This window comes from Microtus oregoni, unplaced genomic scaffold, assembly GCF_018167655.1.
Source record: "Microtus oregoni isolate MIOR12 unplaced genomic scaffold, Mior012 000012F_ref0000307, whole genome shotgun sequence".
Classification (NCBI taxonomy): Eukaryota; Metazoa; Chordata; class Mammalia; order Rodentia; family Cricetidae; genus Microtus; species Microtus oregoni.
This window is the reverse complement of record NW_024543071.1, coordinates 52,101,448-52,128,736: the sequence shown is the minus strand read 5'-3', so window position 1 is coordinate 52,128,736 and position 27,289 is coordinate 52,101,448. Positions and strand designations below refer to the sequence as shown.

Sequence of the window (27,289 nt, the reverse complement as noted above, 5' to 3'; positions counted from 1 at the left end):
CAGATCTCCCTGAGTTTGAGGCCACCTTGTCACAGAGTGAGCTTGTACATATATACATAAGCATACATACATACACACAATACATATGTACATAAACATACATACATCACACACACAATGATCAAAGATCAGGGCTGGAGAGATGACTCAGCGGTTAGGAGCACTTGACTGCTCTTCCAGAGGTCCTGAGTGTAGGGGAATGTGGTACATAGTGGTATTGGGATATCCTGACTTACAGAAAGCCAGTTTATACTTAGAGCTGCAATAGGACGGCTCTGGAGGCTGGAGCTGCAATGGGACAGCTCAGCCCTGGAGGAAAGGTGTCCTGACTATCAGGAAATCAGAATACCTGAAGCTGGGGTGCGGTGGGGGATGGTCTCCCCGCAGGATATGGGGATCCTGCTCCTCTCCTGGAGAGCCGCTACAGCTGAGTTCTGCTCTGCTCCCTTACTGGAGCATCCTAGCAGGGCAATCTGCTTCTTCTTCTACCCAAGATGTTTCTTCTGCTAACACTCTGCTGGGGGAAACCCCCTGCAGAAATGTAGCAATCTCTCCAGCTCCTGCAAAAAAAGTTGTTACTTTTCCTCTGCTGGCCCTTGCTCAGCACCCATAAGGAGCATCCTAGCAAGGTTCTTCTGCTCTGCTCTGCCTTGCTGAGGACCCCTAGGAAGCGTCTCAACAAGGTTTTTCAGCTCTGTCCCCTAAGGGATGTCCCAGCCAGGTTCTTCTCTGCACCGGCCAATGAAGGTCACCCAAGATTCTTTTGAGAAAGAGACTTATTTGGGAAGGAGGAATTGAGGAGAGTGGCTGCCTCTGCTCTCAAATGAAGGGGTGGGGAGGCTTATAGAGGGGCTCTTAGGGGCGGAGTTTTTCCAAGGAGGAAGGGGATTGGTTAATTTTTTCCCTGCTCAGGGATTGGTCAGTTTAGGAGCAGATATGGCTCTTACTTCATGGACAGACTGCGTTTCTTTCACTGGTCCTTTTTAGCCTTTTGACTATAATCTTAGGACCAGGGCATATTCCTTTCACTGGCTCTAATTCCAGGGACAAAGTGTGTTTCTTTGACACTAGTTTAAGAGCCAGGGCACGTGTCTTTAGTTCTGAGTTCAGGGATAAAAATGTTTCTTTCCCTGGCCCAGGCCTTAAATACATAAAGATGTTTCTTTCTCTGACTCTGGGTTCAGAGTCAGGGTGCTCAGAGATTGGTTGGTTTCCTGCCCCAGTTGTCCCCTTTACACTACACTGAGTTCAATTCCCAGCACCCATACGATGACTCACACCCATCTGTAGTGGGATCAGATTCCTTCTTCTGGTGTTCATGAAGACAGAGCTCTCATATACATGAATAAATAACTTTTTAAAAAAAATAAGTTTTTTTAATTTAAAAAAAATTGTAGTAATAAGAGCGGCGGGGCTGCGTCCCCAGCACCCGGGACGCCTGGCTAGCTTACGCCCTGAAATAACAACACACAAACTGTATTCTTTTAAACACTGCTTGGCCCATTAACTCTAGCCCTTACAGGCTAATTCTCATATCCCGATCAACCAATCTCTAATAATCTGTGTAGCATCAGTCTTACCAGGAAAGATTCCAGCCTACGTCCATCCTGGGTCTGAGCTTTATGCGTCTGCCTCAGAGAACAGAACTATCACCTCTGTCCAGGAGAGGGGAGCATGGCGTCTCTGCTCCAGAGAGCAGACCTGTCAAGTCTGAGCTCACTTCCTCTTCCTCCCAGCATTCTGTTCTGTTTACTCCTCCCACCTATGTTTTAACCTATGAGGCCAAGCAGTTTCTTTATTACTTAACCAATGACCTTCCTCCATCATTTCCCGTTTTTCTGTTTAAACAAAAAGGAAAGGCTTTAACTTTAACATAGCAAAATTACATATAACGGCCGGGCGATGGTGGCGCACGCCTTTAATCCCAGCACTCGAGAGGCAGAGGCAGGCGGATCTCTGTGAGTTCAAGACCAGCCTGGTCTACAGAGCTAGTTCCAGGACAGGCTCCAAAGCCACAGAGAAACCCTGTCTCGAAAAAAAACCAAAAAAAAATTACATATAACAAAACAGTTATCAAGCAAGAATTACAGTTACAATATTTCTATCTACCTTATCTTTTATCATAATGGAAAACTATAACTATAACTAACCATTCTTCAAGTTTATCAAAGACTCCAGAAGAATATAATATTACCTAAGTAAACAAGAAATCTAAAACTCTAGAAATGACAGAGACATCTCGCTGCCTGGACAGTCACCCAAAGTTCCTCTGTACCGTTGGGGCATCTATCTTCGGCCTACAGGCCCATAGTATCTAGAGACATTTCCATGAAGCAGGAAGTTTCAAAGTCAGTTCAGTCACTATCTACTGTGTCCTTCAGAATGTCTCGCAGACTCTTTCATGAATCAGGAACACCGATAGATCATCTCACCGTTAGGCAAGTTCAGCAGTCCTCTCTCTGAGGGTTCTTTGTGTCCAGTTTATGCATCAGTCCAGGCAAGAGCATTTTCTTGCCCAAATGGCAATCAAATTCCATAAGGATCCTCTTCGATGCCCATCTTCTTCTTGAAGTAGATTGGTGTTTCCAGGAGCAGAGTGTCTCGTTGTCATGAAAAACCCTAAGTTATTAAAACATTTAAAATGCCATGTTCTATAATCTTTGAAAAATATGAAGAATGCCTATCTAAAATATATCTATGTATATCTAGAAAACCTTAACTAACATGACTACAAGCTTGACTATTATGATTATCTATTAACAAGCTATATATATTACATTTTTAAGTGAACTACACAATCACAATACCTTAATCAATATCAGAAATACATATAGATATAACAAAATTGACCTTAAATCTCTATCAATAAAGCAAAATCTATACTAATGCAAATTATTCATATGTATATCATATCCCCCTTTAAATTTTTTTTTTTGGTTTTTTGAGACAGGGTTTCTCTGTGGCTTTGGAGCCTGTCCTGGAACTAGCTCTGTAGACCAGGCTGGTCTTGAACTCACAGAGATCTGCCTGCCTCTGCCTCTCGAGTGCTGGGATTAAAGGCATGCACCACCACCGCCCGGCTTCCCCCTTTAAATGTTAAAGAACGTTTATAAACCATATTTGGGAACATGGGAGCAGTTTTTTCTCTCCAAACTGCTTCCTGCTGAATGGGGGCGTCGTTAATTAGGTCTTTCATGGTAAAACCTGTGTGCTAGTTTCATCTCAGTTGGCAGTTGAGTGAAGCAAGTTTCTGAAGGTGTTCACACCAACCCTTCAGGAGGGCATGGTCCATCATACCATATCAGAATAGAAGAAATGAACAGGGTCTCATCCTCTGTGAAAACAAAATAAGAAACTCCTTTCCAAAGCATCGTGTCCTTAGATCCAAATTTCAAAGTCAAGGCATTTTCAAAATATCTATGTTGGATTAGTTCAGCAGCATTTATAAACAAATATCTTTTAGTAGCTTTTGCTCTTTCCTCAGCATTCAAACAATTCAAAGAGAGCATAATAGCATACAGTATCAAAATTCTCTGTGTATTTTCCATCTTTGTACAGCTTTGTTTTAACCTCTATTTCATTTATTTTTACTTTTAACTTTTTGCTTTTTGAACGTATATCTTTGACCTGGAATAACTCTGTAGACCAGGCTGTCCTTGAACTCTCAGAGATCCATCTGTCTCTTCCTCCCAGGCATTAGGATTAAAGGTGTACACTACCACACCTTGAACTCACAGAGATCTGTTTGCCTCTGCCTTCTAGGCACTGGGATTAAAGGCTTGTGCTAGCACACCTTGAAGTCACAGAGGTCAATCTCCCTCTGCCTCCCAAGTGTTGGGATTAAAGGTGTGTACTACCACACACAACAACTCTCTTCCTTTTTTTTGTTTTTTTACTTTAAGAACTTCAACTTTTAGCCTGCATATATTTTTAACATGCTGTAAATCATTTAAACATTTTCTTTGTTTTTGAATCTCTCTTTACTGTATTTATTTATTTATTTATTTATTTTTGGTTTTTCGAGACAGGGTTTCTCTGTGGTTTTGGAGCCTGTCCTGGAACTAGCTCTGGTAGACCAGGCTGGCCTCGAACTCACAGAGATCCGCCTGCCTCTGCCTCCCGAGTGCTGGGATTAAAGGCGTGTGCCACCACCGCCCGGCTTTTCTCTTTACTGTATATCTCTTTCTTTTTTTGACCACATGAGTCTTTAATTTACCAAGCAATCTCAGTAGGACTAAAGCCGTGGCTTTGCCGGCTAGATGTAGCCCATTCCTTAGCTTTCCAGCCTCATGGCTGAGGTACTGGCTATAGCCATGTTTACTGCCACAACTCTATGGCATTTCAAGGTCCCTGCCAGCAAGTAAGTTGCAGCATTATGTCCACAGACAACACACAAGTCCTCTCTCTGTAGTCGGCCCTCCTGCCTCAAACAGTCAGAGTTTGCCCTGGCAGGATGGCCCAGAAAGCTGGCATTTTAAAACAACACAGGTTTTTTCCTGCTACTGTGTAGGGCTAAGTCAGCCCCTTTAGGGGGCAGGGTTTGCCTCGGGCGAATGCGTACTGTTAAATGGGCGCGCAGGAGGCGGCTCCTCGCTTTTTCCTTTTTCCTGCCTCCTGTGAAATGGCTAAGCGGAAACCTCGGTTCTGTAAGTTTGTTTAAACATTAAAACTGTATATATATTCTTTAATATCTGCCTTTGATTTTATTTACTGCTGATACATTTGGCGCCTGCCCCGTGGGGCTTTGAGGATACCCGCCCCAAAAATCGGAGCCTCCTGGGGGTGACAGCTCCCAATGGCACCTCCCCGCGGAGGTCTCCCTGGGCGCGCGGAAGCAGCTGAGATTCTGAGCGACTCAATTTTCCCTGCTGCTTGCTAGAGAATCAAGCGGGACGGGAGAGCTAGCACTCCCCGGAGGTTTGAAATCGGCAGTGCCTCTGTAACAGCGTGATCAGTCTCTGTTCCCCTCCCACCTCCGCCAGCGCTCGAGTCACATGACAGCGGCCCTGTGAGCCGGCTCAAACACGCCGGCATCCCTTTGATTTGTTCACTTTGGCGGCTTTTCTCTCTGTTCCCTTTCTGGCCCAATTGCTACTTATCAGCCTGGTGTCTGCTCTAATTTTGTTTTTGAGTCATTTATTTCAGACTTAGTCCACGTGGACTCAAGTGGACTCTTTCGCCACCACTGGCAGGAACCGGTCATTGGAGGTAAAAGAATTTTTCTTTTATAAATAAAATGTTTGAGAACGTGACTCTTTTAGATTTCAACAGCTTTTTTGAGTGTACCATGTGGGAGATTTTACAAGAGGTGTCTATCACCCCACATCTATGGATATTTCTAGGATTCGTAGTTTTCCTTGGCACTATATGTTTTGACAATAGAAATACGATCAAGTCTCTTAAGACAGAGGTTGAACGTTTAAAAACTATTGAGAATGACAACAATCTTCTCAAGAATCAGTTTGAAGTTCTCCAGGAAGAGAACAGATCTTTGTTTAACATGACTTGGTTAACTGAGCAAAATTTAGAAAAGGTACAGGCTGATGTTAAGGAGAAATTCATTACTATGGAAGAAGGAACAGCTGCTTTGGATCGTAAATTCCAGCAGTCCCTTTCCGTAGGAACTGAAACATTAACTGAGAGAATCAAAACTGCTGAATGTGACAATTGGATTTTGTCTAAAGCTTATGACAGATTGACGGAAAGATTGTCAATACAAGAAGGCACGGTTTATGCCATAAAAATTATGTCCAAAGATGAGATGTTATCTCTAACGGACAAACTTCATACTTTAGAATCCTCAATGAAGGCTTTGGAACATAATTCTGGACAGGAGATTCAGACATTGCAGAAGGCAATGGTGAATAGAATTGAAAAGATTGAGGAATTTCTAAATTCTGATGAAGAAGAGCAAAGGGTAGAAAGGCAAATTTTAACTACATCTGTGGGTGAATCTCTCCGGGACAATTTCCACAAAGCTCTACCTACAGCTCTACCTGCCTTTCCAGTAATAACAACAGAGAAGGTGATTGGTTCCAAAAACCCTAGGGTCATCAAGGAGGATACATGGGAGCCTGTCCGCATGAATGATCTCAAGGAAATAAAACAGGCTGTCATGACTTTTGGGATGCAAGCCTCTTTTGTTAAAGAGATGCTAAGAACTTGGGCCATGACAAGCAGAGCAACCCCCTCGGACTGGCTCCAGCTGAGCTCTGCGGTACTTGAGAGTGGACCACAATTGAAATGGAAATGCTTATTCAGGCAAGAGGCTAGACTCTTAGAACAGCAGGAAAAAGCGAAGGGAATTGACATTTCCCTAGATAAAATTCTAGATGAAGGGCTCTTTTCCGACCCTCAGGAACAAGCTAATTTGGATGAAAACACACTCTCCATATGTACTACAGCAGCCTTAAGGGCTTGGGACAGGGTACAAGACCCAGGACAGAGAATGGAATCATTTGTCACAGTTAAACAGGGTCAAAGAGAACCCTTTGATGACTTTTACAAAGGTTAACTAAGGCTGTACAAATAGGGATATCTCACCCAGAAGCAAGACATATAATAATTGAGTCTTTGGCTTACGAAAATGCAAATGTGGAATGCAAAAAGATCTTGGGGCCTTTAAAATTCAGATCAACGTCCTTGGAAGAATGGGTCTTGCATACACTAAATGTTGACACATTTGACTATGGCACTGAAGCATGGGTAGAAGAAGCAATTTCCAATGGTAAAAGGAGACACCAGAATACCAAATGTTTTAATTATGGCAAAATGGGTCATATGAAAAGGGATTGTAAACAATGAATTTTCAGAAATAATAATAATGCATCTTCTAGAAATAACAGAAATAGAAGGACTCAGCCTTCAGGTTTATGTAAAAGATGTGGAAAAGGCAGGCACTGGACGAATGAATGCAGGTCTACAAGAGATAGACAAGGCAATCTGAAACAGACGGGAAACGTGAGAGGGGGGGCCTCACAGGCCCCCATGGCAAATATGGTTCAGTCATTTCCAGTTTCTGCAGAGAACATGCCTCGTCAGGACAATTAGGAAGCCACATGCCTAATGTTACAAGCAATAGTGATCAGAAAGATGAGTTACGTATGTTTTGGCAAACTTCTATAAATGATCAAAGACCTAAGCTGAGAGTGTATATAAATGGCATTTTTATTACGGGTTTGCTGGACACAGGTGCTGATATAAGTATCATTACCCCAGAATCTTGGCATCCATATTGGCCTCTTCAGAATGTAAATGTTCAGCTCCTGGGAATTGGAATCCTATCTCGAATAAGGCAGAGCACGAGATGGGTTGAATGTATAGGGCCAGAGGGACAAATAGGAAAAGTTAAGGCCATATGTAGCCAATATTGCAATGAATTTACGGGGTCGTGACCTATTACAACAATGGAATACCCAAATTAACATTCCTGCTACTTCTAGAGCCTATATTTCTGAAAATAATATTAAAAGATATTACAAACGGAGAAAACCGGCCATTAGGGCTATGCAAGAACAAGCAATTGATGTCCCTTCAGAGATACCAACAGCCTTGCCTCTAAAATGGTTGACTGAGAAACCAATATGGACAAAGCAATGGCCTTTAGCTGAGGAAAAGTTACAGGCTTTAGAACAGCTGATACAAGAACAACTAGATGCTGGACATATAGAAGAATCTACCAGCCCTTGGAATTCTCCTGTATTTGTGGTTAAGAAAAAATCAGGTAAATGGAGAATGATGACAGATCTCAGGGCCATCAACAAGGTTATTCAACCTATGGGCCCTCTGCAATCTGGAATTCCTTTGCCCTCCTTATTACCAAAAGAATGGCCTCTCATAGTTATTGATTTAAAGGATTGTTTTGTCACTATACCTTTGCAAAAAGAAGATAGAGAAAAATTTGCCTTCACAGTGCCTACTTATAACAATTCTCAACCTTCGAGGAGGTACCATTGGGCCGTCCTCCCCCAGGGTATGTTAAATAGCCCCTCCCTATGCCAATATTTTGTGAACCAACCACTGCAAATAATACACAAGAAATTTCCCAAATCTATAGTATAACATTACATGGACGACATATTGTTATCCGATTCAAATATAGATACCTTGAACAGACTGTTTGAAGAAATACAGATACTGTTACCTAAATGGGGATTGCAAATTGTTCCTGAAAAGATTCAGAAGGGAGATTCTGTTAATTATTTAGGCTATAGAATAGGTTTGCAAAAAATTAAGGCACAAAAGGCACAAATTCAGAGAGATTGCCTACGGACTCTTAATGACTTTCAAAGACTATTAGGAGACATTTCCAGTCTACGACCAGCTATTGGGATAACACCTGATCTAATAATTCATTTGAACAAAACCTTGAATGATGATAAAGATTTAAACAATCCCAGAAAATTAACAGCTGAAACAGAAAAGGAACTGACAATGATTGAGGAGAAATTACAACAGGCACATGTGGACAGAATGAATCCAGAGCTCGATTATATTCTCGTCATATTACCATCAAAAATTTCTCCTACAGGAATTTTAATGCAGAGAGATGATATTATCTTGGAATGGATCTTTTTACCACATAAACCAAGTAAGAAACTGAAAACTTATGTAGAAAAAGTCTCTGAGTTAATTATAAAAGGCAAACTGAGACTTCGTCAACTAGCAGGCATAGACCCAGCAGAAATTATAATGCCTTTCACTGCTGATGAACTAAAGAAATTATGGGAAGATAATGAACCATGGCAAAGAGCTTGTGCTAATTTTTTGGGAGACATTAATAACAACTATCCAAAAAGCAAGCGGCTTAACTTCATAAAGAGAACTTCTTGGATCCTTCCTCGAATCGTCCATGATGCTCCAATAACTGGAGCCCATACATTCTATACTGATGCCAATAAATCAGGGAAAGCCGGGCGGTGGTGGCGCACGCCTTTAATCCCAGCACTCGGGAGGCAGAGGCAGGCGGATCTCTGTGAGTTCGAGACCAGCCTGGTCTACAAGAGCTAGTTCCAGGACAGGCTCCAAAGCCACAGAGAAACCCTGTCTTGAAAAACCAAAAAAACAAAAAAAAACAAAAAAAAACAATAAATCAGGGAAGGCAAGTTACAAATCAGAAGACTTGGGTAAGGTGGAACAAAGTCCTTATGATTATGTCCAGAAGGCAGAATTATATGCCATTCTTATGGTACTAAGAAATTTTAAAGAACCTATTAATATAGTTACTGATTCACAATACGCAGAAAGAATTATTTTACATATTGAAACTGCTGAATTTATACCTGATGATACAGAACTAACCTCATTATTTATCCAGGTTCAAAATTTGATCTATGTACATAACACACATCCGATCCCATACGGGTCTGCCAGATCCTCTAGCAAAAGGTAATGCAAAAATTGATCAATTATTGATTGGTAATGTGCTACAAGCCTCTGAATTTCATAAAAAACATCATGTTAATAGCAAAGGTTTGAAGAAAGAATTTTCTATTACATGGCAACAAGCTAAGGAGATTATGAAGAAATGCCCTACCTGCTCTTTCTATAACCAAACGCCACTGCCAACAGGGGCTAATCCAAAGGGCACCCATAGGAATGAAATCTGGCAGATGGATATGTTCCACTTTGCAGAATTTGGCAAATTGAAATATGTTCATCACACCATTGACACTTATTCAGGCTTTCAGTGGGCAACTGCTTTAAGTTCAGAAAAAGTTGATTCAATAAGCACTCATTTATTAGAAGTCATGGCTATCATGGGTAAACCTACACAAATAAAGACAGATAATGGTCCTGCTTATGTCTCTAGGAAAATGAAACGGTTTTTTGATTATTACAATATCAAGCATGTTACAAGTATACCATACAATCCTACAGGTCAAGCAGTCATAGAAAGATCAAATCGAACTATAAAGGATATGTTAAGCAAACAGAAAGGGGTGGAAAACACCCCCAGAAATAGGTTACATAATGCTTTGTTAACCTTGAATTTTCTCAACGCTAATGAGAAGGGAACAACGGCTGCAGAAAGACATTGGATAATGGAAAAGTCTGCTGAACTAAATCAACCAGTTTATTTCAAGGATGTGGTGACCTCACAATGGAAGCCAGGAGATGTGCTGCGTTGGGGAAGGGGTTTTGCTCTTATCTCCACAGGTGAGGAAAAATTATGGATACCGTCAAAATTAATAAAGGTTCGGTTTGAAGAAGAGAAGTCACTTGGAAAAGATAAATAACAATTCATTCACAAGGATGGCGAGCATACTGAGGGTAAGGTTTACAGATTGGTTGGGGGCAGGGTTCTTTTCTTATCTCCACAGGAAAATACTCATATTCAAAGAATTTAAGGGACCCTGAATATTTAATTACTGATGAATGGAAAATAGTTACGACCCACTGAGTATCAACAATAAAATTCTATACATACTGTAAGTATTTATTTTTTATATATATTTATATGTTTTATTGAACACTTCTTTATTAATGTGTAGAGCTGATTTTGGAGTTGGACTATGGCTCAGTCTCTCTTCAATTCCAAGCCTGTTGATAAGAGATATTTCAGAGTTTCTGTCTCAGGTCAGGAGCCATGAAATGGGACAGAATAAGAATAATTTTATACTTGATAAACTTTCTTTGCCTTTCCTCATATCTGTGTCTTTCTTTATATGTCAGTATATGTCCTTGTTGTTAATGTTTAAATTTCCCATAACAAGCAACATATTTTCCTACAGTAATCTTTGAAGTTTCCAGGATGAAGATGGGGCCCCACAACATCAACTCAATCTGGTTTTTATGACGTCATGAATTTTTTTTTAAGCGCTAATATTAGACCTGTTTTTTGTTACCAACTGCAGGAGACAATTTGAATGATGCACATTTTTGACAACACTCTGGTCGGACCTTCTCAAAACGCTCAGAGACTAGTTATAATTTTCTTAGGTCAAAGGTTAATTTGGGAATTTTACCATCATTTGCTTTCACAGGGGCCCCTAAGAAGAATGTCGCCCCCATGTCAACTAGAAGCAATCTAAGAGGACGATGTCCCCTCTCCCAATAGAGTTTGCCCACAGGGTTAGGGACATCTTTTAATGGTTGGTTTAGGGTTGAGGGGATAGGGATATATTGTATGGAATTAGGGGTATAAAAAAAGGGGGGGATTAACTGGTTTGATGGGATGATTGGTATTTGTGACTTACTGTTTTTAGAAAATTATATTGGTACTGTTTCTTGTATATTGATATATTGAATATTGAATGTGAGTGTTCCTACCTCTATTTTTATATAAGAGTATGCTTATATTGTATGGATACATCTATCATATCACAATGTACATTTCTACCTCTGGTACTATTTATGTAATAACATTGTTTACATTTGATATGTAATGACATTGTTTACAGGTGAAGATCATTGTCTTCATATTTTGCACAGTTGTTTATTCTCTTAGTTTTCAAATTAGATAGGTATTGAGAATTATATGTTTGTCATATTTATTTTTAGGTTAATCAGGTCTTTTAGATACATAGAGATTATTTTTAGTATAGATAGTATAATCTTCAGCCTCTTTGAAGAGCTGTAGAAAATGGCCTTTAATCTAACCTAGAATTCTGTGCCAACAAGACACAATTACTCCTGGCAACACCACTCTACTCCCAAGAGATCGTTGAGCACCAAAGACACTCCACTGGGAGCTTGTCTTCTTGGCAGAACTGGCCTTTGGGTTAAGAAAAGCCCATACCTCACCTACTGACTAAGATATGAAACAGGATTGTCTTATCTTGCCAAGACAGGGTAGGATAATTCTAAGAAAGTTCCTTGCATTTGATAATGGTATGTCAGTTATGTTAGGCCTTAGCTAAAGTTGGTTGACTCAACATTGCAAATGAGACTTTGGATGATTGCCCAGGTAGTCAGTTGTCTCTGTCATTTATTGCACATTTTGGATATCTCTCATTTGTTAAGTAATATTTATTCCCTTCTCAGATCTTTGATGGAGTTGAAGATTATTTAATTGTAGTTACTCTCTACATTATTTAGACTCCTTGAGATAGAATGTCTATCAAAACTTTTGTTCTCAATATTGTTTGTTATATTTATCATTTGTTATTATTGTTTATGGTTATATTTGGTTTAGTTCTGTCTTATTTAGACAAAAGGGGGAGATGTAGGGTTAAGTCAGCCCCTTTAGGGGGCGGGGTTTGCCTCGGGCGAATGCGTACCGATAAATGGGTGCGCAGGAGGCGGCTCCTCCCTTTTTCCTTTTTCCTGCCTCCTGTGAAATGGCTAAGTGGAAACCTCGGTTCTGTAAGTGTGTTTAAACATTAAAACTGTATATATATTCTTTAATATCTGCCTTTGCATTTATTTACTGCCAATACACTACTGCTGAAAACAAACAAGCATTCAGTTGGCTCTTATCAACACCATTAAGAGCTGCAGGGTTTTGCAGCTGAAGCTGAGTCAGGAAGCTTCTCTTAGATGAGAGCGCTTGCTTGCTTCTAGCAAGCAGAGCAGACCCGAGAAATTGCTGCTACCAAGAAAACATGCTTTACTCTTTCCCAAGCTTTCTCAGGCTTTCAGTGGATTCAGTTGTCCACACGTCTGGGCGCCATTCTGTAGTAATAAGAGAGGCGGGGCTGTGTCCCCAGGACCCTGGCCGCCTGGCTAGCTTATGCCCTGAAATAACAACACACAAACTGTATTCTTTTAAACACTGCTTGGCCCATTAACTCTAGCCCTTACAGGCTAATTCTCATATCCTGATCAACCCATTGTTGTTCTTTTTTAAAAATGTTGCAGGATCCCCACGGCAGTAGGCAGCAGAAATGCTATAGGTCCCAAATGGTGGTGGCTGGCCATGTGGCAGCAGGCAGTGGGCCCCAGGCAGAGACAGCTGCTGGTCCCAGAGCAATGGCTGGTTCCAGGCAGGGAGACACACGGCGGGCAGGCAGAAGACAGAAACATGGATAGACATGACATGCAGGGTGAGGCTGAATGTTTATTCAGGGGGTTATGAAGGAGGAAGGGTGAAGGGAGCAGAGAAAGAGAGAGAGAGAGAGAGAGAGAGAGAGAGAGAGAGAGAAGAGGAGAAAGAGACAGAGAAGGGGGGAAGCAGAGAAGTGGGGAGAGAGACAGAAGCGAAGTTGCCTCTCCGAGAGGAAGATGGAAAAGAGAGCAAGCTCAGGCTGGAAGCTGAAGATCAGCCTGCCTCAGCGGATGGGGAGGGGAATGGGTGTGGCTTGTCTCTTAAAGGAACCAAAACCATAACACCCATCTCTAATAATCTGTGTAGCATCAGTCTTACCAGGAATGATTCTAGCCTATGTCCATCCTGGGTCTGAGCTTCATGCATCTGCCTCAGAGAGCAGAGCTATCACCTCTGTCCAGGAGAGGGGAGCATGGCGTCTCTGCTCCAGAGAGCAGAGCTGTCGAGTCTGAGCTCACTTCCTCTTCCTCCCAGCATTCTGTTCTGTTTACTCCTCCCACCTATGTTTTAACCTATGAGGCCAAGCAGTTTCTTTATTACTTAACCAATGACCTTCCTCTATCAAAAAATGTCAAAGACCTGGCACCTGATTGATGGCACCAGAGGTTACACACACACCCCAACCCCATCCACACTAATATTCGTGAATCCAGGGCCGTCCAGGAGCGAGAGGAAGCAGCTGTGAGCATAGAGCGCTCCTGATGGTGGTGGCACAGGCAGGGCGGCCTTTTTGTGGCCTGGGAACAGGAAGCATGCCTGCTGGTTTCGCTGTCCCTACCACGCGGCTGGCCAGAGCTTGTGGGCTCCCGAAGTGGTCGGTGGATGCAGAGTTAGGTGCGAGGGGAACCATGCTGGGAAGTGTTGCCCCCAACTCTCGTGTTCCCAGGAGGATCCTGGAGAGAAAACCAGCCAGTCAGTCAGATGGCCACAGGCCTTGGAGCTCGGGCCTGTCTTGTGAGGGCTAACCCCCCAGAGAGCCTCATGGATGGAGCCGCCACCCTGCTGCAGCTCCTTGGAGCTGGGACCTGATCCCCACCTGCAGAGCAGAGGTGTGGACCTTAGAGTGAGGAGGAGGAAAGTGACCCGCAAGAGCTGCCCCAGTGCTGGAGAGGTAATTCTACGGAGGCTTTGGCTAGGTCGGTATAAAAAAGATGTTACTAAAAATAATTGGAACGGGTTTGGCCTTTAATTTCAGCACTCAAGAGGTAGAAACAGAAAGATCTCTGAGTTCGAGACCAGCTTGGTCTATATAGGGAGTTACTGGGCTACATAGTGAAACCCTGTCTCTAAATAAATAAGTAAATTTAAAACTAATAATATTTAGAGCCGGCTGGAGAAATGACTCAGCAGCAAAGAGCCTTGACTGCTCTCCCAGAGGATCTGGAGTAGATTCCCAGCACCCACACCATGGCTCACAAAGGTCCGTCACTCCAGTTCCAGGAAACCTGATTCCCCTTTGTGGTCTCAACTGGCACCAGGCACACACGTGGTGTACAAACACATACAGGCTAAACATCCATACACCATACACATTAAATTAGAAATTGGAGCCTAAATCATAAAGAAGAAAGTGAAAGAGATTCAGATAAAAGGTGGAGTGAATTCTGAACCCTCAAAATGAAAGAGTTAAAATGGAGATCTGAAATTGTTGCCAGTTCCTCAAGACACATGTAAATTGAAACAAGACTAACAGTTTTAAAACTCTGAAAGGCCACTTAATTGGATTTAATATATTGAGCAAGAATAAGAGGGGAAGCCAGGTGGTGGTGGCTCACTCCTTTAATCCCAGCACTAGGGAGGCAGAGGCAGGCAGCTCTCTGAGTTTGAGGCCAGCCTAAACCACAGAGCGAGTTCCAGGACAGCCAGGGCTGTTACACGGAGAAATCCTGTCTCCAAAGGCAAAGCAAAGCAAAACAAACAAAAAAAGGGGTGCACATATCCCATGGCTGACAGAGGAAAGGTACCTGGTGGCACTCCTGGCCATGTGCACCCCTTAAAAGTGCTCACCAAAGCACAGCTCACTCTCTTGTCTCTTTTCTCTCTTGCCTCTTTCTCTTCTCTGATTCTCTTCTTTCTTATCTCTCTGTCTGTCTGCCTGTCTCTCTCATGCTCCCACTCTGACACGGCCTTTCACTCTTTCACCCCTCCCCAATAAACCTCTTGCACTAACTCTGTTACACGTGGTGTGTTTGCTTAGTGGCATACCTTGGCAGGCCAACCGAAAGGTACCTCGGTCTTTTTTATTCACCATTACAGCTGAAAAGACACAAATTACACCGTTGTGTTCTGGAACTGTGTAATTCGTGATAGACACCTCCACCATGCTCATGAAGAGACAACAGGAGTAAAGTCAGCAGCTCAGAAGACTCGTCAAACCTCCCTGAGAAGTGACCGAGGGTGCATCTTCATTTGGTCCTCAGCGTCTGAGACTGCTTCCTTTTAGATAGTGTCCAGGTCACCTGCTTCCACTTCCACCAGCGAAAGAGAAAAAGGGAAAGAAGCAAGCTTACTGCTTCACTGAGTAAGCAATCATCCTCCCGAAAGTGATCATATCTACACCATGGTGTAGGTCCTGTAATCTAGGACACTGAGCAGCTTCTGTTCTGCTGTGCCTACTTCCACTGATATTTGCCTTGAGGCAGAAGAGATGCCCCAGGAAGAGTGGCTCCTCCAGAGGAGCCAGGTTTGACTCTCAGCACCTGGAACTTTTTTGTGTGTGTGTGTGTGTGTGGTTTTTCGAGACAGGGTTTCTCTGTGGTTTTGGAGCCTGTCCCGGAACTAGCTCTTGTAGACCAGGCTAGTCTCGAACTCACAGAGATCCGCCTGCCTCTGCCTCCCAAGTGCTGGGATTAAAGGCGTGCGCCACCACCGCCCGGCCTAGCACCTGGAACTTCAATTCCAGAGAATCGCTCGCCCTCTTCTGGCGTCTATGGGCACTGCATACACATGGGGAACAAAAATACATGCAAGCAAAACATTCACATACAAGGAAGGAAGGAAGGAAGGAAGGAAGGAAGGAAGGAAAGAAGGAAGGAAGGAAGGAGAAGGAGAAAGAAGGAAAGAAGGAAGGAAGAAGGAAAAGAATTGTTGGCCCCAGGACTAGACAGATGGCTCAGTGGTTTAGAGCACTTGCTGCTCTTGCGAGGACCTGAATTCAATTCTCAGCTTTCATGTGACGGCTCACAATCATCCTAACTCCAGTTTCAGGGTCTCCAACGTTCTCTTCTGACTTCCACAGGCACCAGGTATATACATGGTACACATACATACTTGAAGATAAAACATTCATATACATAAAATTTAATAATTTTTTTAAGATTTATTTATTTATTATGTATACAACATTCTGCCTCCATGCATGCCCACACGCCAGAGGAGGGCGCCAGATCTCATTACAGATGGTTGTGATTCACCATGTGGTTGCTGGGAATTGAACTCAGGACCTCTGGAAGAGCAGACAGTGCTCTTAACAACTGAGCCATCTCTCCAGCCCCCATAAATCTTTTTTTTAAAACTAAAATGTTCGTCTAATGATAGCCTTTATCTTGGAAGGTCTACTTCAGTCCTGGTCTCAGGCAGAACAACTTTTTCTTCTTCTTCTTCTTCTTCTTCTTCTTCTTCTTCTTCTTCTTCTTTTTGTATCTTGAGACAGGATTTCTCTGTGTAGCCTTGGCTGTCCTTAAACTCACTATGTAGACCAGGCTGGCCTTGAATTTACAGAGATCTAAGTGCCTCTGCCTTTGATTTCTGGGATTACAGGCAGGTGCCACCATCACCACCTGGCCTCAGGCATAGCCGCAGGCAGATTTAGGTGTTACAAATCTTTGAGAAGGCCGGACAGTGGTGGCGCACACCTTTAATCCCAGCACTTGGGAGGCAGAGGCAGGCAGATCTCTGTGAGTTCAAGACCAGCCGGTCTACAGGAGCTAGTTCCAGGACAGGCTCCAAAACCACAGAGAAACCCTGTCTCGAAAAACAAAAACAAAAAAACCCAACAAATCTTTGAGAAGGATGTTAAGTAGAAAGTACTGAAAAGCATATAAAGGAATTCTCAACTGAAAATTCCAGCGTCAAAAACAATTTCGCCAACTTCCCCCATATTTCTGCAGCTACTTTGTTAGTGCACTCTTTCTGCTCAAGGCTCTTTCATTGCATTTGTGGCAGCTGGACAATCTAGCTGGAATCCTTCCACAATCACCAGACTTTGGTTTACTTGCTATTCCTAGAAACTTTTGCAAGAGATGTTTTTGCTTGGGTTATTGTTTTGCCTTCCAGACACTTCAAGTTTAATCAGATTGTTGGAAGTTTTTAAAATAAATGTGTGTGTGTGTGTGTGTGTGTGTGTGTGTGTGTGTGTGGTGTGCGTGCGCGCGTGTGCACACATCCACATACAAAAGAGGAAGTCAGAAAAAGACATCCAATCTCTGGAACTGAAGTTTCAGGCAGTGATCCACCGTGTGAGTTCCGGGACCTGAACCCAGGGTCTCTGCAAGAGCCTTAAGTGTTTTTAACCCTTTAACCATCACTACAGCCCCATATTGTTGAATCTTTTATTTCCATCATCTACCTGAAAACTGCCCATATCCTTAAATCCACCCAGATCTGGATACTTGTCTCCTTTCCACTTCATTTATGTCTGAAATTATCCACTAGTCCTTCAAGTTATTTTATCTTTCCTTATTAAAGAGTCTTTTATCTGACAAACTGCCCTATGAGTAAAATCTTTAACATCTTCAGAATATCCAGCTCAAGCTTCCTGCCCCCACTCACGGCGTCGCGAGGTTATTGTTCAGTTTATGACGGGTATATTTCTGAAATATGGTGTGCTGTGTTGTGACTGAGAAACCTGTCCTTCAATCGCTTTAAGTGACGTGACTACGATTATTGGAAAGCAATTTAAACTTTTAGTAGTCGCTTCTAAGGTTTTGAGCTTTTCAATGAGTGTGGGACATTTAAAGTTGTTTTGTTTTATATTTCTGTATTAACACGAGCACTTTGGGACAAGGAGCAGTTGTAGTTTAACAGTAATGTGTTTGACAAGCTGAAGCTGGACTTGGAGAGACTCTCTCTTGAGAAATTGTCTCCATCTGATTGGCCTGTGGGGAAGGCATTTTCTTGATTGCTAGGGATGGCACAGTCTATTGTGGACAATACATTCCCTAGGTAGGTAGGACCCTAGGTAGGTAAGCCTGGACCAAATCTAGGGGAAGATTTTTTTCTCTCTACAAGACAGTTTCACTAGGTAGCCCAAGTTGGCCTCAAATTCATGGTCCTCCTTGCTGGTGGGTATCACAGGATGTTTATGACTTTCTTGCTGGTGGGTGCCACATCTGTGTTCATGTCTTTCTTGCTGGTGGGTATGCAGGTGTGTTCATGACTTCCTTGCTGGTGGTTTTTACAGGTGTGCTATGTCTTCCTTGCTGGAGGGTATTCAGGTGTGTGCCACAAAATAGCCCACTCATATCAACAACATACATCCACTCAGGCTTTCTTCCTCTTCCCACACCTTCTACCTTAAGATGCTGAATACAGCAACCTAAATCCAAGTCAGCTTCTGTAGAGTCTCCCAGTTCTGCCTCCCATCTCTCCATGGGAGCCCAGGGATTACAAACACCTGTGTTGTTTTGTCCAGCTTTTAAGTAGGTTCTAGGGATCTGAATTCAGGTTCATCAGGCTTAGACAGCAAGAGTTTTACCCATGGTGCCACTAACCTTTTCTTGGTACAGTTTTGTCATTGCTTTGCTGGGTCACCTCGAGCTTTGGTTTTCTGTACCTTTGGGCTTGTTGAGACTTTTTTGTTTGTTTGTTTGTTTTTTGAGACAGTGTTTCGGTGTGTAGCTTTAGTTAACTTGGAACTCAATGTGTAGATCAGAGTGGCCTTGAACTCACAGAGATTTGTACTCTGTACTAGGATGGCAGGTCCACATCACCATAACCAGCTTGGTTTCCTTATTTTACAATAAATAGGTTAGACACAGTAATTCCTTTTCCTTTTTGTTTGTTTTGTTTTGTTTAGACACAATAATTCTTGACTCTGAATAATAAGTCCAAAAGGAGTCCTCATGGGTAAAATGAGGCCCAAGCATGTTGGTGACATCACAGAGAGGAGAGTTCCAAGAGAATGGTCAGATCTTTCTAGAAGCCTGGGCCATAGCTGGCACTAAGCTCAGCTTTAGCAGAGAAGAAGGTCCAGAAAAGGTCCTTTGGATTCTCTACTTGAGCCCTCTTTGTTCCAGGGGCTTCAGTATAGTCATGGATCAACCCTCGAAGATGGACGAGGCTCATCGTGAGGCACACACTGCTAGAACGGATTCAGGCCATCACTCCCACTCACCATACTCCCACGTCCACTACAGACCAGACCACAGTGGAGTCCACTATCCTTGGGAGCCCCCTCACCCTCCATCTCACTATCATGGCGGATTTCACCACCCAAATGAATCCCAGCACTTCCGTGAGTCCTCAGACTCTCAAGACGGTGCCTTCTTCCATCAGTCCCATCACTATAACAAATCCCACCTCTCCACAGCATCTGGTACTGCCCCTTACCATATGGGTGCGCCCCACGGTGGATTTTATCCCCCTACTGAGTCCCACCTCCATCACAGACAGTCCCAAGATGGATCTCATCCCCACACTGAGTCCCACCTCCATCACAGACAGTCCCAAGATGGATCTCATCCCCACACTGAGTCCCACCTCCATCACAGACAGTCCCAAGATGGATCTCATCCCCACACTGAGTCCCACCTCCATCACAGACAGTCCCAAGATAAACATCACTATCGTCAAGGTAGTGAGGCTTCGTCCCACTTCTCTACTGCGTCATCCAGCAGAAAGGATGCTTCCCACCAGGGGAGATCCCATGAATCCCATCACCAAGCCCACCACGACAGCAGGCATCAACCTACTGAATCCCAACACCACGAAAAGCCACCTCATTCTGAAGAGAGCCCCTCCCACCAGTCCTTTGAGGGGTCCTCCAAGCAGGGAAGACATCACCAACATGGCGGCCATCATACAGGCCCCCAAGCCACCCATCACCATGGTGAGCATCCCCACCATAGAGAGCACCGTTACCACAAAGAACAACAACTTGGAGAACATCTTCACCCCAAAGAGCATTCCTATCCGAGCGCCTCCCACAGCACCTTCGGCGGCTCCCCTTCTCGTATGGGGGCCAAAAGCTCAGTCTTCAGTGTGCCTCGCTCCCACTTGACGAGTCGATCGGGCACCTCTCGTGTTTCCAGCAGAATCCATCCCAAGGAGAGTTCCAGAGAATCCGACTCCTGGAGTGAAACTGACCACATTCAGAAGCGCAAGAGTGAGTCTCTGCTGGGCCTGCAGCCAGACCCCTACTGTCTCTGCTGGGCCTGCAGCCGGACCCCTACTCCCTCACACAGATTCATGCACATCTAGTCCGGACCTTGGAGCTCAGTTCTCACCTGTATAGCATTCCACCAGCCATTTATTCTTCTTCTGCTCACTGTCCTACCCTTTATTCCTTAAGCTACATGATTCTGGAGGCCACACAGTGTACATGATTTTGGAGGCCACACAGTGTTTCTTCATTTAGTCACTGTTTTATTCATTTGCATGTCCACGTTCTGACCGCTGAGGCCCGTGTGTCCACGTCCTGACCGCTGAGGCCCGCGTGTCCACGTTCTGACCGCTGAGGCCCGCGTGTCCACGTCCAGACCGCTGAGGCCTGCGTGTCCATGTCTTGACTGCTGAGGCCCGCGTGTTCTCGTCCTGACCGCTGAGGCTCCCATGTCCATGTCTTGACCATTGAGGCTCTCATCAAATGTGGACACCTTAACTGTTACAGACTCCCAGGCTCTGTGCCTACAGTTTAGCAAAAATAGCAACAGTCTCATGAACAATCAGAGAGGGGCAAGTGACTTACTGAATGGGAACAGGAAAAGTAGTCAAGGAAAGGGACGATTTAGCAGGATCTTAAACAGGAAAGAGATCACCAAGAGGGCAGGACGGTGACAAGAATTAGGTTTTCTTTGAGTTCCCAGATGAACAAAGGTAGATCTGTAGTATCAGGAACTCTTAGGACCTGCCAAGCCAAATCCCAAACATCTTGGTCTCTAAAGTGGAAGGTTTAAGGACTGTGGTTCCATAGCCAGCACAGGGCAAGCATAGTGTCACATTAGTGAATGGGCAAGAGGAGGGATGTTCGTCTGGGAAGGTGCCTGGGATCACTACACCCCATCACTGCCTGCACGGACATAACTTTCTGACTTACTTTCAGGGACACAGCGGACCCACAAGAAGATACGTTCTGGGAATATCTTCCAATTGATTTGGGGGAAAATATGTCGCCTCATTTGGGGTCTCCGGCAAATGATGATGTCACTGACTCAGTCCCTGGGCTTTGAGACCTTCATCTTCATCGTGGTCTGCCTCAACACAGTCGTCCTTGTGGCCCAGACCTTCACTGAGCTAGAGATCAGAGGTGGTAAGAGTCAGGTGCCACTATCTATGCTGAAGACAGTTGAGACTCCAGGACTTCCCATGAGCCTGAGCCAGTGCCAGGCAGTCTTTGAAACCTGTTACTTCATCTTCATTCTCTGGCAACTCGGTGGCCGTCGGAGAACAGTAATAGTAGTAGTAGTAATAGTAGTAGTAGTTTATCGAGACAGGGTTTCTCTGTAGCTTTGGAGCCTGACTTAGAATTCACTCTGTAGACCAGGCTGGCCTCTAACTCACAAAGATCTGTCTGTCTCTGTCTCCCGAGTGCTGGGATTAAAGGCTTGCACCACCACCGCCCGGTGGGGAATGTTATTTTAAGGTTTTGCTTTTGTTTATACTCCATTTGTTTAACTCTGTGAAGCTGTGATTCTTTCCCTGTCAAAAACACCCAATGGTCCTAAGAAAAAGCTGACTGTTCAATAGGCAGGAGCAAGTATAGTTGGTGCTGGCAAGCAGAGAGTATAAATAGGAGAACGGGGGAAGAGGAGGACGTCAGAGGCAAGCCACCTAGCCAGCCATGGAGTAAAAGTGAAAGTAAGATGTACAGAAGTAAGAAAAGGAAAAAGCCCAGAGGCAAAAGGTAGTTGGGATAATTTGAGTTAAGAAAAGCTGACAAGGAACAAGCCAAGCTAAGGCCGGGCATTCATAACTAAGAATAAGCCTCCATGTGTGATTTATCTGGGAGCTGGGTGGTGGCCCCCCAAAAGAGCAAAAAGTTACCAACAACAGGTGACATTCTCAGAGCTAGAAATATTGCTGGAGACTACTGCAGAAAACCCACTAACTGCAGGCGGTGCTGTTCATGGTGGAGCCACCAGGTGGCGCATATGCCCTAAATATATTGCTCAGAGGGCGTGGTGGGAAAGTCCTGGGTCTAGGGGAAGAGCCTGGAGACCTCCACCATGAAGCCCTGGAAGGGTAAAAGCAGGAAGACTGAGAATGCTGGCCTCTAAAGCCCAGTAGAGCAAGATGAAGAAACCACAGGCCCACAGTCCAAGGCTGCAGTTTTAGGACACTTTAAATGCTTTTATGCTTACAATTTTCCAGGCCACCGGAGCTACCGAATAAGGCTTTGTCTAAATAAACAAAACCAAACCAAAAAAGAACCCAGCCAGGGACAGCCTGGGTGTTTGGCCTACATGAGGTTCTAGAGAGGAAGGAAAAAGCTGGGCTGTGGGGTCAGGATGTTGCAGATTGTCACTAAAAAAGCCTCTGGTGTCCCCACAGAATGGTACTTCATGGTCTTGGACTCCATTTTCCTCTCGATCTACGTAATAGAAGCCGTGCTCAAGCTAATTGCCCTGGGCCTGGAGTATTTTTATGACCCATGGAACAATCTGGGTGGGTGGGTAGGTTGTGGGAGGAAAGAGGGACAGAGATGGGACTCTGGCTTAGGAGAACTTGTGGGTCCCTTGTGCCCTTCCGCAACTCAAGCACTGGTCTACCCTCAGACTTCTTCATCATGGTCATGGCGGTGCTGGACTTTGTGCTTATCCAGATCAACTCCCTATCCTACTCGTTCTACAACCACAGCCTGTTCCGGATCCTCAAAGTCTTCAAGAGCATGCGGGCTCTGAGGGCCATCCGGGTCCTTCGGAGGCTCAGGTCATTGCCACCAAGGCTCCTTGTCCTGGCGTGGAAATTCTCAAGGGAAAGGGCACAGGGACCTGGATTTCCAGGGAGTCCACTGTGACCTGTTCCAGGGAGGATGGTGGGTTGGCACCGTGACCCCTTGCATGCTTGGGATGAGCCTCCCTCGTGTTCTTGCAAGGATAATAGCTCCATTTTCCAGGGGAGCATGGGGACAGGACTGAGTCCCCAGTGAAAAGGGACCCCCTAATTTTAGTATCCAGTCTGGTTTCAGGTGCAGCTTTCCACTTCCATCCCCACTAACTCAGACTCCGCCTTCACCACCACCCACAGCATCCTCACCAGTCTCCAGGAGGTGACAGGGACTCTGAGAAGATCTTTGCCGTCAATCACAGCCATCCTGACCCTCATGTTCACCTGCCTCTGTATCCTACGCAGTGGAGGTTGGGCGGCTGCTGACCTAGGGCAGATGGGAGCGGGGAGCAGCAGGTCTGGAAGGGACTAGGTGAAGCCTGGTGAGAGGTGGGTACAGTGGCCGGGGTTCTGATTCTGGTTTCACCCTGAGCAGTTGCTAGTCCTCTTCTCTGTGGTGCTCCGAGCGTTGTTCCGGCAATCGGACCCCAAGCGTTTCCAGAACATCTTCACCACCCTGTTCACCCTCTTCACTATGCTCACCTTGGATGACTGGTCCCTCATCTACATGGACAGCAGGGCCCAGGGTGGGCAGACGCTAGTGGTTCCCTTACATCTGCCATCTGGGGGCTGCTGATTCCTGCTGGAAAGGGTGGCGATTGGGGAATGCCTTTGGATTGACTGACGCTTTCCCTCCCCAGGGGCCTGGTATATCATCCCCATCCTCATGATCTACATCATCATCCAGTACTTCATTTTCCTCAAGTGAGGCACCTGTCTTACTGCCCAGCTTCACCATGGCTCTCTCCCTAATCCACCCCAGTCCTTACTCCACTTAGGCCGCACTGGACTCAGAGGCGAGTACGTGGCCTCTTCCCTGGTGTCCCCTTTCAGAGAACTTCACTGTCCCCTCTGCAGCCTGGTGATTGCTGTCCTGGTAGATAACTTCCAGATGGCGCTTCTCAAAGGCCTCGAGAAAGTGAAGCTGGAGGTACCACACATGGGGAGAGGGTGGGGATGGAGAGACAGTGTTCCCGGTGTGGGGGCCAGGGAAGAAACCCTGAGAGAACTGAGGCCTTTTATCTAGAAAGCTGCCCGGGTCCACGAGAAGTTGCTGGACGACTCTCTGACAGAGCTCAACAAAACAGGTACTGGCCAGTCCCTCCTTGGCATTCTTCCCGCTCCTGAGTAGCCAGGACGGTGAGTCTGAGATGTGAGAGGACTAATCAAGGTTAGGACTTCACTCCAAAGGCCTCTAGATTAGACTCTAAAAGTCAATTCAAAGGCCAGGCGGTGGTCGGGAGGCAGAGACAGGCGGATCTCTGTGAGTTCGAGGCCAGCCTGGTCTACAAGAGCTAGTTCCAGGACAGGAACCAAAAAGCTACGGAGAAACCCTGTCTCAAAAATCAAAAAAAAAAAAAAGTCAATTCAATTCAGTAATTTTGTTTTGTTTTATTTTGTTTTTTGAGACAGGGAAAATAGACACACAGAGAGAATAAAAATAAATACATTTTGGGGGGGGGGACAGAGAAAGAGAGAGGAAGAAAAAGAAATGAACACAGAACCTGAGCTTCAGGATCCTGCTCTGCGATCAGCAAAGCAGCCCCCCACCTATGACTGATAGGTTACCTTAAGTGGAAAAAATAAATGAATTGGAGCCAGGTAGCAAGTTAAGAACGCAGAGAATTTGGGGAGTGGCTTGACCAGTACTCGAGTGGCCATCAGAATCTGGAATCTGGTCTTCACTATCTCTCTTCTGTCCCCTTTTATATGGTTTGATATTTTTTTGGAGGGAGGAGTCAAGACAGGTTTTCCTCTGTGTAGCCCTGGCTGTCCTGGAACTTGCTCTGTAGACCAGGTTGGCCTCGAACTCACAGTGGTTTGCCTGCCTCTGCCTCCTGAGTGCTGGGGTCAAAGTAGTGTGCCACCACCACGTGGTTAAGATCTCCCTTGTACTGCCCTGACTGGTGGGATTTCCTCTGCCTTCTTGAATCAGTCGTTCGCCTGGACATCCTCCTGCCCACGCCCCTCTCTCCACACAGATGCTGAGGCCCAGATGAGCGACAGTGCCTTGCAGGTACAGTTTATTGAGAGGATGTTCAGCACCATGACAGAGAGGTGAGGGGATAGGAGGAAGGGGAGGCCTCGGGTCCAGGGCAAGAGGTCTGGAGGCCTGATGGTGGGTCTGAAGGAAAAAGAACATTGCCCACCTCTCCTGGGTAGCAGGAAGTGAGCAGACTAGACTTGTTTCCACACCCACAACTGGGACACGGGAACATAAGCTTCCCTGGGCAGTGAGGAGTGACACCCAGCTCTTAGAGAGACTCTTGTTGTCTGCACCGCAAGGACCACATCAGCAGCAGAGCTTTCTCCTCTCTCTGTTTTTGTTGTTTGTTTGTTTGTTTGTTTTTCGAGGCAGGGTTTCTCTGTGTAATTTTGGAGCCTGTCCTGGAACTAGCTCTTCTAGAGCAGGCTGGCCTCGAACTCACAGAGATCCACCTGCCTCTGCTCCTGAGTGCTGGGATTAAAGGCGTGCGCCACCACCGCCTGGCCTCTTTTCTCTTTATTAAAGAAGCACCCTGACCCTTGTCAGATTCAGGCTCCATGACAGTGCCAGGGACCCCATGAGAAGTCATACTGTATTACCGCCACTCAGCTCCACGCTCCAGAGTCTTTGCTGGTTCATTGGAGTCAGACAGGTTTCAGCCACGTGGAAGGTTGAAGGGGACTGATAAGCTCCAGTGGATGGAGGAGCAAGAGAGTAGTGAACATAGGTGGATAAAGTGGGTGGACAGATGGTTCTTTAGACTGAGTGGGTGGATCCCGGGGCGAACATGTAGCTACAGGGGTGGGTAAGTATGGCACGGTGCAATGGCTGGACAGACGAGTGATTGGCTGGGCACAGGATGGATAGGCAGGTGGTTGAGTGGGTCCATGTTTAGGCTTGTGTAGATGGATGGGCAAGAAGATGGGTATGAAAAATAAGTATATGGCAGGATGTGTGATTAAGAGGTAAACCGTGGCTGATGTCTTTATGACAGACAGGGATATTCTGGGGATTGGACAATAGGCAGACTCACTAAGTATAATGGTGTGCACTGGTAACCTCAGCTCCTTGGGAGGCTAAGGTGGAAGGATCACAAGTTCAAAGCCAGTCTGGACAACTCAGCGGGAACCCATCTCCAAATGTTAGGGGCAAGAAGAGATGGTGATGTTTGTAATGTGCTCTCCATGCAAGCGTGAGGACCAGAGGCAACACCCACGGATAACTATGGGTGTGGCAGTGCATTCCTGTACCTGCAATCCTGGTGGAGGCAGTAAAGTCAGCAGGATCCCTGTCTAGCCAATCAGTGAGCTCCAGATTCAATGGCAGACACCATCTTCAAAGATAAAGTGGAAGTCTGGCAGTGGTGGTGCACACCTTGACTCCTAGCACTCAGGAGGCAGAGGCAGGTGAATCTCTGTGAGTTCGAGGCCAGCCTAGTCTACAAAGCGAATTTCAGGACAGCCAGGGCTACACGGAGGAATTCCTGTCTTCAAAAACACAAAAAACAAAAAGAAAACAAACCCCAAACAACAGCAACGACAAAAGTGGAGAACTCTAGAGGAAGATAACCAAGGCTGACTTCTGGCCTCCACACACATGCACACATTCATGTGTGTCCACACGCACACATGTGCACAATAACATACACAAAATAATAATAAATAAAATCTATAAAAGAGGGGCACACTGGAGATAGAGGTCTAGGTCATGGCAAGCAGAGCCATGTTAGGGCCTAGGAACCCAGTCCTTGCCTCTGCCCGACTCCAGGCAGCGGGAGCTCCACTTCCAGTACCTACGGTTGGTGGCATCGGTGGAGCAGCACCAGCAGAAGTTTCGTTCCCAAGCATCTGTCATCGATGAGATTGTCGACACTGCATTTGAGGTGAACCAGGAAGGATGAGAGGGGGGAAGGTAGAGAGAGGGTTGGGGGAGGAGCTCTTACCCAGAGTGGTTCTGAGTAACAGGTGTGGCATTGGCAAAGGCTGGCCCTGGCTCTCTCACACACACCCTATCTGACCCCACAGGCTGGAGAAGAGGATTTCGGGAAATGA

General features: G+C 45.2%; 1 protein-coding gene across 1 annotated transcript; it reads left to right on the top strand.

Annotated features, from left to right (window-relative positions):
* The first annotated feature begins 19,240 nt into the window (after positions 1 to 19,240).
* Positions 19,241 to 27,289, top strand: Catsper1 (cation channel sperm associated 1). The gene is made up of 14 exons (XM_041662192.1): positions 19,241 to 19,523; positions 19,597 to 20,159; positions 20,255 to 20,312; positions 21,249 to 21,455; positions 22,697 to 22,810; positions 22,921 to 23,074; positions 23,393 to 23,484; positions 23,635 to 23,778; positions 23,893 to 23,956; positions 24,110 to 24,182; positions 24,279 to 24,339; positions 25,234 to 25,309; positions 27,006 to 27,120; positions 27,263 to 27,289. The coding sequence occupies exons 1-14, from the start codon at positions 19,241 to 19,243 to the stop codon at positions 27,287 to 27,289; spliced, it is 2,031 nt and encodes a 676-aa protein (XP_041518126.1).

Excerpts from the sequence above, each read along its gene's own strand:
- Catsper1 (XM_041662192.1), top strand. The coding sequence starts at position 19,241 with ATGGATCAACCCTCGAAGATGGACGAGGCTCATCGTGAGGCACACACT. Across the intron at positions 23,957-24,109 it reads CAGTACTTCATTTTCCTCAA|CCTGGTGATTGCTGTCCTGG; the intron begins GTGAGGCACCTG and ends TCCCCTCTGCAG. Across the intron at positions 24,183-24,278 it reads TCGAGAAAGTGAAGCTGGAG|AAAGCTGCCCGGGTCCACGA; the intron begins GTACCACACATG and ends CCTTTTATCTAG.